Below are 11712 nucleotides of genomic sequence, written 5' to 3' on the forward strand. Positions count from 1 at the left end.
TCACTGATCTATATAATAAAAGCCTAAGCAACCATTATGGCGGAATGACCAGAATGACTGGTCACTATGATGCACACTGACCACCAGAGAGCAGACACTCAATGCAGGGGCTGCCCCCTGGTGGTAAGTGCACTCCCACAGGGGGAGCGCCGCTCAACTAAAAGCCGGGGTCACGGCTGGCAAGCACAGTGGCGGTGGCGGGAGCCTCTCCCACCTCTGCGGCAGTGCTAAGGAGCAGCAAGCCAAGCAGTAAGGAGCGGCAAGCAGGCAGGCGGTAAGGAGCAAGGGGTTCCCGGCTGCCAGAGGGCGCAGGCCGGGCTGAGGGACCCCACCCCAGTGAACGAATGTAGTGCACCGGGCCTCTAGTTAAGTATAATCTTTTTGACACTCTGTCTTTTGTGGTGCGTGTGTGCTTAAGTAAACTATACTGGGGTATGTAACATGATTTTAGGAAGTTCTGAGAGAGCATTGGGAACTTCATAATTTGACTTCTGAGCACATTTGACAGTAAAGTAACTTTATGTTGGAATGAAGTCCAGGTATGGGAATCCATGATTTATTTTGGATCATCGAATTGGAGGCATCTTCATCTTTACAAATGCAAATTCTACTTCAGGTCATAGGATTCTGTTTGTAGACAAAAGACTTGCCTGTGCTAGGTAGGAGATAGGAATTTTAAATGTTTTTATATTTTTAAAGTTAATTGAGATTTGTCTCCTTATTCCAGTCTAAATATAGTTAGAAGATGGAAGATAATCTCCCCTCTTTGGCACTTACATAAATATAGAATTTTCTTTTCTCTTAAAAACAAGACACTCTTATTTCACATGTTCAAGAGAGAAGACAGATCTTGACTGATGTCACAGATTTTTTTGTTGCTGTTTTATATTTAGGCATATTAATAACAAGGCTCAGAGAATTTTAAAAATCTATTTGTGTTTGAGAGAGAGCTAGATTAATGGAGCAGAAACTGTCTTTGTTCATGTAAAGATTAATTGGAGTTAGTTTGGGGTGGGAGTGGGGAGAAGAGATAATTGGGACGGCCTATCTATCTACAAGCTAGTGTTCTACTACAGATTCATTGCCCCAAGGAAGTTTATCTGTCCTTTAAGTTGTGTCCTCTGTATGGTGGGTATGTGTTCCCTGTTTACTCCCGGATATGCTGGGAAAATGGATAGTATTATCTTTTTAAGGGCTTAGAGTTGTTGATGTGATGATGAGATACAACGACCTGGAACCTATATAGTTTACCATATTGTGTAGAGTAGATGTGCATCCCACTGCGTCAGATTTTTGGAGATTAGGCACATGGATCTTCATTTTCAACAAATAAATCCACATGATTCTAAGGGCAGGAGACCTGCTCTCCTTAGAGGAAGAATAGCAACTGTGTCTTATAACATACTTCACTCGGAGCCCAGCATATCCCTAATGCATGTGGATTTTTAATGAGATTGAGTGATGTATTTAGGGGAAGCTCACGTGGTTTCTACATAAGACCAACTGCAGTAGATTGTTCTTATTAAGAAAAGTATTAACTCTAGAGGAGCTATTTAATCCCTTTGTTTCAGAATCACTTGTCTTTTGGAATATCAACAAGGTTTGTATTTTAATTTATTGCAGAGATTGGGCTAAGACCTAATTTTGGTTTTGTATTACAGTTTACAAAGAATAGAGCTTGGATAGTATTATCCAAGTTATCATCTCAGTTAATGCTATTTAAAAACCTTTCTCACAAACTGGTAATCTGGATTTGTAAGGCTAGTAAAATACCCAGAGACTTCATCATAACTATTATTCCTCCTTTTGTCAGATAAGTCTGGGTTATGAATGGAGCAGTGAACTGAGTACTGTATGTTTTGAAATTATCAACTTAGTTTTTTGTTTTCCTTGAAAAGCTTGACCTTGCGATGTGATCTTTTTTTCTCTATTCCCTCCCACTCCCTCTCTTTTCACAGGCGGCATGTTTTCTACCTTCAGCATCACTTAAGTGGTAGTTTTCCTCACAGTGTGACCCAGTTGTCAACTGCAGACAGCCCTGTAGGGACTTCAAGTGACTTGCACCACATCCCAACAGGCCCTCGCACGGCTCAGGCAATGGAAGTGGATGGATTGAGTGACTCAAGCAAGCAAGGCTATTCCCAGGAAACAAAACGCCTAAAGCGGACCCCAGCTCCCGATTCCGTAGGCCTGGAAATGGAACACAGGTTCATCGATCAAGTATTGTCCACTTGCCGGAATGTAGAGCAGGCCAGGTTTGCCAATGCGTATAGGAAATGGCTGGGTACGTTGAGTCAATGAAAAAGGTGAACTATTCCTGCAAGGTTCCCATTTTAGTGCAATATTGCTTTCCTTTCTTATTTACATAGCTGCATGAACTGTCTGCTATTATTAGCTAACCATATATTCTTCATCTTTAGGTTAAAAGTCCAAAAAAGACCTTTCATTTTATTTATTTTGTTAAGAACTGGCATTCCTTTGGGGACAAAAATAATTGTGTACTTCTTTCCTGCTAAACAGTGAGTCTTAATTTTCTTCTTTGAAACTTCTCATCCTTTCTGTTTCTATACTTGTTTATTTCTAAAAGAAGCCTGTTTCTAGGCTTCTCATTTGGTCCTCCTAGCTGGTTCAATACCTCCACCCACCTCGGTGCAATTGCTGGATAGACTAATTTTTTTTTAATTAAAAATGTATGTTGTAGTTAAGCTTAAAAACAATACAAATGCAAAATTACTCAATCTAATTGTTGTTTTGAGAATCAAATGGCCAGATGGATGGTTATGTGAAAATATAAACCATTTCTTTCTCTAACATGTTCTACAAGTTATAGACCAAGATAACCAAAGTCAGAGTGTTGGAACTTATATGAAAAACATGCTTCCAATGTAATCCATTTTTAAAATGGTTATTTTAAAAAATAATAATAATTTTAAGAGTTTATGTAATTGCAGTACTGGAAAATTATTTTTATTACTAGTTTTGATAGATTGTTTTTAACCTCAAATTTGGTATATGCCAAAAACATTTAGATCAATGCTTATAAAAATCAATTTTTTAAAAAATACCTGGAATGCCATTTTTAGTTATTACTGCTTATTTTCCTTCCAATTCACCATAAAAAATGGGAGAAATATGCATAGAAATGTATCCATAAAAATCTTCCTTTTTAAAAGTTTAAGTTATTGAGGATACACTGGATAAACTACAAAATTTTTATGCAATGACTATTAAAAGTTTACTGGCAAAAGCCAGGGAGACAGACTAATTTTGAAGGTTAATTCTTTAATCTTTATTTTAAAAAATAAAATAATTAAAAAACTTTGATACTAAACTTATCAGGGATGAGGTACCAAAGTATCCACCTTATAGCTATATTTTATCTTTTCAATAACAAGGGCTGTTTTTTTCAGGTTGGTTGGGCCGAGGGGGTAGTTTGGGGAGTACCAGGTAATGTCTATTTTCCATTATTATATTTTCTATTATTATATTATTATATTTCCCATTCATAAGTGGTCTGTGTTCCTTATTTCCACATACCTTTCTCTTCGTTGTCCCAATTTGTTCCTTATTTTTTGTCACTTTCACCTTTGTCTGTTTTTCCTTATCTGTGTTATTTCAGTAACATATTCTGAAGATATTCTTCCCTATTTCCAATGAATTCCATACTCCATTAAACACATGCACACATGAAATATGAATATGAACTACTCCTCTAAAAGTTCCTCTAGTGATGGAGGCTGTCTTGCCCTGTGTATGTAAAGAATGTGAGTCATCGTGGCAGAAACAATTGTGGCCACCATGCTTTGTCTGTTATCCTTTTTTACTTGCTAGGTCACCCATGGTGCAAAGAGACGATGTAGGGAAAGGAAGACCTCCTTTATCTCACTGTTATGGAAACTCTGGAATTCAATGAGACATATTACTGTAAGGGAAAAGAATAAGTCCTGTACTTGTGCATCATGATTTTGTTGAGTGGCAAAATGTTGAGACTTAAGAACACTAGAAAAATTGTCCAGCCTGGTTGCTGTAGACAGAAGGTGCTCTTACCTCTTAGGGCAAAATTATCCTTTTGTAGCTTTTACAGTATTTTAGTGAAAAAATAATTGTCATTATGAACATAATTCCATGGCCCTTTGTGTACAAGGCATATTTTGAATCAAATACCTCAAGGATAAAACCATTAACTTGTGATCTTCAGCATCTACAGGGATTGAGGGGGAAATTACACAGAGATGACATGGGAGATTCAGCCCATTCCACTGATACATGTTGCCAAATTCTGGCCTCACTCAGTATTATCTTTTTTCTAAGCATCATTTTAAGTATCCCAACTATTAGGGCTTCTTAATGCTTTGATGTTAGAGTATTCAGGACGTGAATATAGACAAAAACCCTGTGAAACATCAGCTAAATTTTATAGTGCTCCACATTTAAAAAATATATATTTTTATTGATTTCAGAGAGGAAAGGGAGAGGAAGAGAGAGAGAGAAACATCAATGATGAGAGAGAATCGTTGGCTGCCTCCTGCATACCCCCTACTGAGAACCGAGCAATGCAACCTGGGCATGTGCCCTGACCGGGAACTGAACCATGACCTCCTGGTTCTAAGGTTGACATTCAACCACTGAGCCACACTGGCCGGGCCACATTTTTTATACCTTTCACAGAGTATCTTGCTCATCTTGTTAACTGTCTTCATCTAAGTCTCTTAACCCACCCCTTTCTGAAGCCATGCAGTCCTTTAATATCTTGGTCTCTCGTCTTCCTAATAAAGTTTTAAGTAGGAGTGAAAATACAAACATTCAGAGGGTACTGTTTGTATGACTTTTGTGTGCTGTTTCTAAAAATTTTATTTTTAAGTGTTCATTCACAGAAAAACCTGGTATTGTCCTATATGGTTGTATTTTTTTTCCTAAATGGTCGACACCTAAACTCACTAGCTGTAGCATAATATCTTTTTGACTGAATGAGCTCATTCAGTGGAAAGGATGTGTCTATTTTTTGGGATTTGTTAGTCTTCACTTACTTTGTATAAATATGTCATTGTTAAAAGATGGTTTAGGTTGACATACATTTCATCAAACTTTTACTGGAAGAATAGTAGGCCGTAGTACATCCTGTGGATCATGTATACTACTGACATGCAAAAAGCAATAAGATTGTCAAGATCTTCATCACCACCACTAACCCACCTTTTTTTAATATACCTATTTTGATAATATGGTGTTTTCAAATTCTACTTGCACATTGTGAAGGTTTGATAAATATGTATTCAATTAATGAATGATTAACTGTTTGAAGAGGGGAAAGATTGATCATGAGTGATAGGGTGAGTTATGATTGAGAAATTAATGAATTAAAGCAATGGGCTGTGAATGGATGATATATTCTAGCTTCATGATTCTTCAGTGGAGCTATTGCATGTTGAATAAGTTAATTTTATACAGCTGCTTTGTTTATACATCCAAGAAGTATAGTTCTGTAATTACCAATTAATTGTAGTTTAATACATACTAAAAAATCATAGGACTAATGAAGCCTGCTTGCATTAAGAACACTATTTTCTGTTATGATGTTGCAGAAAAATCTTACCAGTACAGCCAGAGCCACTGAGGGGCATCTGAAGAAATTCTCTAATTTTAAAGACTTGTTGATCTGTACCAGTGAATGGATAGTCATTTTGTACTTCTCCTTTCCCCCTCCCAAACTTGAACTGTGGACCTTTTAGATATTTCTTAAACCTCTGTGAGTCATTTTTTAAATTTAAGGATTTGATACTTCGTGTTCCCTTTTTCTTTTCTAGGTTTTAGCATTTTATTACCTTTTTGGAAACTATGGACACAGACTTTCAGTCATATTTCTTATTCTTATGGTACGGTTCTAATTTTAAGTTAAAGGCTTCATGATTAATAGGACTAAATGTATACAGAATGTCACTAAAAGCCACTTAAATTTTCAGACAAGGGCTTATGTAACAAGATGTGGAAACACAAGTTCTTGGATTTGTATGTGGCATTTTGTAGGAAAGCATATATGAGGGTAGACCGTGTGTCATTTAGTAGATATATTCAGGTCATATCAGCTCATGCTTGTTGGGACACACACACTGAGTGTGTGTGTGTGTGTGTGTGTGTGTGTGTGTGTGTGTGTAAAGAGAACTTTAAATATTGTTGAGAATAAGTTATCAGTCTAGTAATTTTATATAGCACAGATGGTATCTGACACAGGCGCTAAGTACAATTTGGGAGTGCAACTACCACTTGTACAATAATCTGTCTCAACCTCAGTTCCCTGAATTACAAAAGATGCTAAAGATTCAGTTAACAAAGGAAGTAACATATAATCTTTTTTTCCCATAAAGCTTTTGTAAGCTTAGTTATTTTGTTACTAGAAAATTGTATTTTAAAACTTAAATATTTAAATTATGCTGGAAAATTTGAACAGCATTGTAACAATTGACCTTTTTGTCTTCTGAATAAATTTCTCAAATAGAACCATTGCAAATGCTGTCACCTTACAGACGTGCCGCTGCTTCCCGTGCTTGGGTGAACTCTGTCCCGGGCTCCTGTTTAATGAAGTGCATTGAGGCCCAGGGATCTTAGGCAAATTCAGTGTAATGAAGGCAGTAAGCAGGAAAAATCAGCCCTGAGAATTCTACTTAATGTCACACAGTGTCTTTTAAAAAATAACTATACATACTGTGTTAATCTGAGTGCCTTTCTTACTTTTGTGGGGAGCAAGATTATATTTAAGTCTAATGTTTAGGTAGAAAACAGAGAACAGAAGTTTTATCAAACTGTTGATTGTGACTCATTCCAATTGCTAGGCATGGTTCCCATGGAGTATTTTATCTAATGAGATACTGATATGAGCAGATGTTATGATTTCGTTTGCATTTCATTAGTTATCATGTTTAAGCACCCTACCAAGAAGAATCATTCTTCTGCGGGGGTTGAAGGCATCACATTTGAAGTATGGTATGTGCATAATGAAACATCAGCCTGGAACCCACACAGCCTGTGTTCAAAGGGAAACTGGCTCCCTCCGCTGAAAGAAATGCAATATGATTGTCCTAAATGAATCTTTGGCCTCACTTTAAGAACTTTTAAGAATTACCCCCCAAATCCAGGCCTATGTTAAGATAGTTGAAAGGAAAATAAATGGGAACTTTATCCTTTCAGATATCAGAGGAAAAGAAGCAGATACTGAGATGAAATTTCAATTGTGGCATTTTATGTACTTTGGGTATGGAAAGGGGAGGGATGGGAATTCCATATTTCAAAATAGCAAATAATTTTTAATTGTAGTTTTATAAAAATAGATAGCTAAGGATTCCAAAGTGCTTTTCAGAGGACTGTTGAATAACATATTCCAGTAATATCTGTCATGTTCATAGTTGAGACAGAAAACCATTGTGTCTGTTGGGATCTGTGATCAGGGAAGCCTTTGGCTCCCAACTTTCCAGGCCATGTTAACGCTGTAAAACCAAACTCTTTGCTAGGAAAAAAAAGAGAGAGAGAGAGAGAAAGCAGCAGCTTCGTCTGCTCATGAAACCTTGTGCTTCCAAGAATATTCGCTATATATATATATATATAGTTTGTGCTTTGGGGCAATAATATGGTCCACAAAACTAACCCTGGCATTTTTTTTTTAATTAGTCTATTATTCCTCAGGGTGTAGAAGATTTAGTAAATTTAGGACAAAATTTTATATTCAGTGGCAAAAAAGAAAAGGCAAAAATATACTAGATATATTACTACTTCTTGAAATTTTAGTGTACATAGTATTTTTTATGAACCACTACCAGTGCAGTAGCACGTAGATGCTTCGTGACTGCCTCATTGTTCATCGTGCTGCTTCAGTCCCTATGGCTCTATTATGAATGTTCTCACATGTCTTCTCTGGAAACAATTATTTTTCATGTTTGACAGAGATAGGGGTGTTTCAGTGGACCTTTTCAGTTTTTGAAAATCCTATTGAAGGAAACGATTACTGTTTTCAAACCAACTGACAACTATTTTGCTTCTTAAAACTTCAGGTTCCCTAAAAGAGTGTTTTTGTGCTGACCCTGTACATGTTCAGTACATTGCATAGTACTCTGTACCTTGTAGGAATACAACAGGTCAGAATTGTTAAAGGCCAGAAAATTGAAACTAGCTTATCTCTGTCTTCTCACCATTGTCCATATTTTTAGTTTTAGGAGAAATAAAGTGCATAAGATACATAATCAGGTTCAAACATGCAAGGCAAAGATTGCAAATGAAACTTAGGTACTTTGAAAGCATATATGTATGTGTGTATACATATATATGTATGTACATTTAAATGAGATTTGGAACTTGAGTTTATATCGTGGTTTTACAAAGAATTTTATCTAAGGATTTTTATTTTCATATTTGCTTACAGTGCTCCTGTTTAAAGACTTTTTTTATTAGACCAACTCCCTCAAGCAAAGTTGGGACCCTAACACAAGTACCCATTTGCCAGAATTAATCAGATATTAGTGTACACGCTATTAAGTCTTTGGTTGCTCACAAACCATGATTTTCTGGCTTTTCTTCCATATCATTAGGGAATCAGCCTTAATTTTATGTATAGCAGTCATTTTCCTCAAAGTACTATGCACCATACTTCAGATGGCTGTTTTTGTCTTTATAAAGTAATCAATAATAAATTTGAGGTTTCTTAATGTCATAGGGATGAACAATTTTTCACGTCCAGATGTTGACTCATACAGCATTCTATAAAAAGTGCTCATACATTATCCTTCCTCACAAATGTCATCTGGCATTGGAGCAGGTCTTTTTTTTCTTATTGGTTAAAGAATGGGAGTAAACAGTGCAGTCATCATAGGTGCTCGATAAATAGTCATTTATTGATCTATCAAAAGAACAGCTTTCAGAAAGGAGACTGTTGTCATCTTTCACTGAGGAGTATATTTGTAGAGTAATATATGTTTGAAACTGAAAAATTACATCATTGGACATGAATTTTCAGGCTTATTTAAGTTGGCGTTAGTAACGTAATGAAACTATTGTTCATGTACATTGGTCTGAAGTTAGGGGATGTGAAAAGTTTAAGTAGTTGTTTGTGCAAAGCACAAGAATAAATGCAGTTGTCTTCGTGGGCTGCTGAACTCTAGAGAGAACTGCTGTAGTCTTCTGCAGTCAGCGTCTATGTTGGTATATCCAGTATTACCTGGTTTAGATTCTGCTTATTTCTCCCTAAATCTTGGTTGCTTTCCAATATCTTAAAAGTGGTAATGTTAAGATATTAAATAATTGCTTGCTGTTTTTCTCAGAACATCTTTAAAATAAGGGAGACATTTTTATGAATGAGAGAGTAGCTTCAGAATCTGCTCATTGTGGCTTTCAGAACATTTTTGGAATGCTCTGTAATTCCAGTGGAAATTAGAAACAGATTTAAACAATTAAACATTCCAGCCTGAGCTGTGAGGAGCAGAGTGTGTAGCATAGTTGTAATTGGGTATCGGCTCCCGAAGAGGTTCCTGACTGTGCGGCTGGCTTCTGACTGGGGTGACCACAGGCAGTATTGTGTTTTGGTGTGTGTTGTTCCTAGGGGAATAATGGAATGTGCACTAGATTAACTTGTTTTTACGTTGGACAGGATAAAAGTTGAGGTATTATAAGTATGCCAAATATTTATACACTCAATTATAAAAACTAAAAAATGAAAGAAGAAAATGATGAAAGGTCAATGATTTTTTTTTCGTTAGCTTCTAAATTTTTTTAAATGCAAGTCTCTTGAACACTAGGCAGTTGCTTAAACACTGAGAGACTTTAAGGGATAGTTCTCAGATACTATATTCTGCTATTAGCATTCACCATGCATATTAATTTTACATTGCTTGAATATTTTTTCCAAAAATGGAGTATTTAAATAAGGTGCAGTCAATATTGTGTTAAGATTCTGTTACAGGTTATGGTTAAATAGACAAGTTACATATAGGATCTGTGGTGCAAGGTCAGATCCTGGGCATTAAATAAATGTTTGGCTAGTTTATTTTCCCAAAGATACTAATTGTCTTCATTCTGATTGCACTGCTGTTAAGAAAATCTGCCCTTCTCCACCCTCTAAAAAAGTTATGGAATTTCCTTCAGTTCTCATCATATAATAATTGACACTTTTAAGGTTGTTTTATGAATTATTTTTACACTTGAACTGTATACCTTGCAGAAGGATAAAAATAAATTCTGCAGTAATGTGTGTGCACAGGGTGCTTATGTGTTCTGGGAGTCGGTACTCCTCAGTGTTTAAAGTATGCTAAGTTCTAAGACTAATGTCATAATTAGATATTGCCTACATCAGCTCTGTCCAATAGAAATAAACGTGAGCCACATATGTAATTTTTAATTTTTTAAAAGGTGAAATTAATATTTTTATTTAATCCAATATATTAAGCATGTTATCATGTAAGTATGTAATCAATATTCAAAATTATTGAGATATTTTACCTTTTTTTTTTTAAATTCAGCATTTGTACTCAGAGTGCATCTCAGTTCTGACTAGCTACATTTCAAGTGCTCCAATAGCCGCATGTGGCTAAGGGCTTCTATATTGGACAGTGCAGACTCATAGGGTACAAAGTATGACTTTATTTTAAATGGGGAGATGGTAAGGTAGGCATGAAATTTTGGTACTTTATTTAGTATATTTAGAAAAGTATCTAATACAATTATCCACTCATTTTCCTTCATCATTTTATATTTGCTCTAGAAGTAGACTTGCCCTGTTTCAGTTTGCCAAGCATTACATAAGGAGGAAGAAATTCCATGCCATGTAAAATACCATGATATGCTACTTATAACAACACGTTATCAATAACACATTTTTCAATGTGTTCACTAAATTCTGTCCTGTTTCTTCAAAATAATGGCTTAAATTGCATGTTAATTGTATATCTGTACCTATTTTATTTTTATATTATTCTTACAATACAATAATGTGTATTAACAAACAGCCCTAGGATTCTGATCTTCCTATGCAGCTGTCTTCTAGTACTTACTAGTATACTTACTAAGTTGTGATAAATGGCAGAAAAGTAGAATGAACCTTTTTTTTCTATTAGATTTGTTTTTATCATGTGATCACCATGTACCAAGCCAGCTATACATTACTGTATTTCTGTAGAATATGGAAAATAGTGTTTATGTCTTATCTTTGCTAAATGTTTGCAGTTTCTAAGTAAACTTCTCATCTCCTGAAATGAGTGTTGTGTGATTTTATTGTTACTTGCGGTGGTGGTTTAAACTCCACTCCCGTCCACCAGCCTGTCCTGTGGAACTGCTGTGATGGTGGAGTGGGGAGGCTCTGAGCTGTTGTCTAAGTGACCAGCGAGTTCATTACCAGCATTTGCAGAAAGAATAAAAACTGTCATTTGTGTCTAGGATATAACAGAAATGTCAAAGGCAAGTTAGACAATTTGTCACCGTTTTTAGAGTGCATTAACAATGACTAATTGACTTATGCAAGTCATTATAGCTAGATTTGCTTTTTCAATATTTCAAATGAAGTTACTAGCAGGGAATGAGTTAGTTATTTTAGTGTTATACCCCATGTATTTTTAATCTGGAGTCTCACTTCTATATACAGGGTGTTCCCCAAAAAATGTCTACACACTTTATTATAGCTGATAGCTCAATTTTGAAAATGAAATATAGTTTAATAAACAATGCCTTTATAATTGTTCA

The 11712-nt window shown here is 35.7% G+C and overlaps 1 protein-coding gene across 4 annotated transcripts in view; it reads left to right on the forward strand.

The window, feature by feature from the left end:
• PTAR1 (protein prenyltransferase alpha subunit repeat containing 1) overlaps nucleotides 1-11228 on the forward strand; it is a 51583-nt gene extending 40355 nt beyond the window's left edge. For 2 of the 4 annotated variants that reach the window (XM_036330883.1, XM_036330879.1), the window contains one exon: nucleotides 1959-11228. In XM_036330883.1, coding sequence (XP_036186776.1) covers nucleotides 1959-2301 — 343 coding nt within the window. In that variant the 3' untranslated portion in view covers nucleotides 2302-11228. The remainder of the gene's footprint in view (nucleotides 1-1958) is intronic. The other 2 variants (XM_036330880.1, XM_036330881.1) reach the window with 2 other exon arrangements.
• The last annotated feature ends 484 nt before the right edge of the window (nucleotides 11229-11712 follow it).

Source organism: Myotis myotis, unplaced genomic scaffold, assembly GCF_014108235.1.
Source record: "Myotis myotis isolate mMyoMyo1 unplaced genomic scaffold, mMyoMyo1.p scaffold_m19_p_12, whole genome shotgun sequence".
NCBI lineage: Eukaryota > Metazoa > Chordata > Mammalia > Chiroptera > Vespertilionidae > Myotis > Myotis myotis.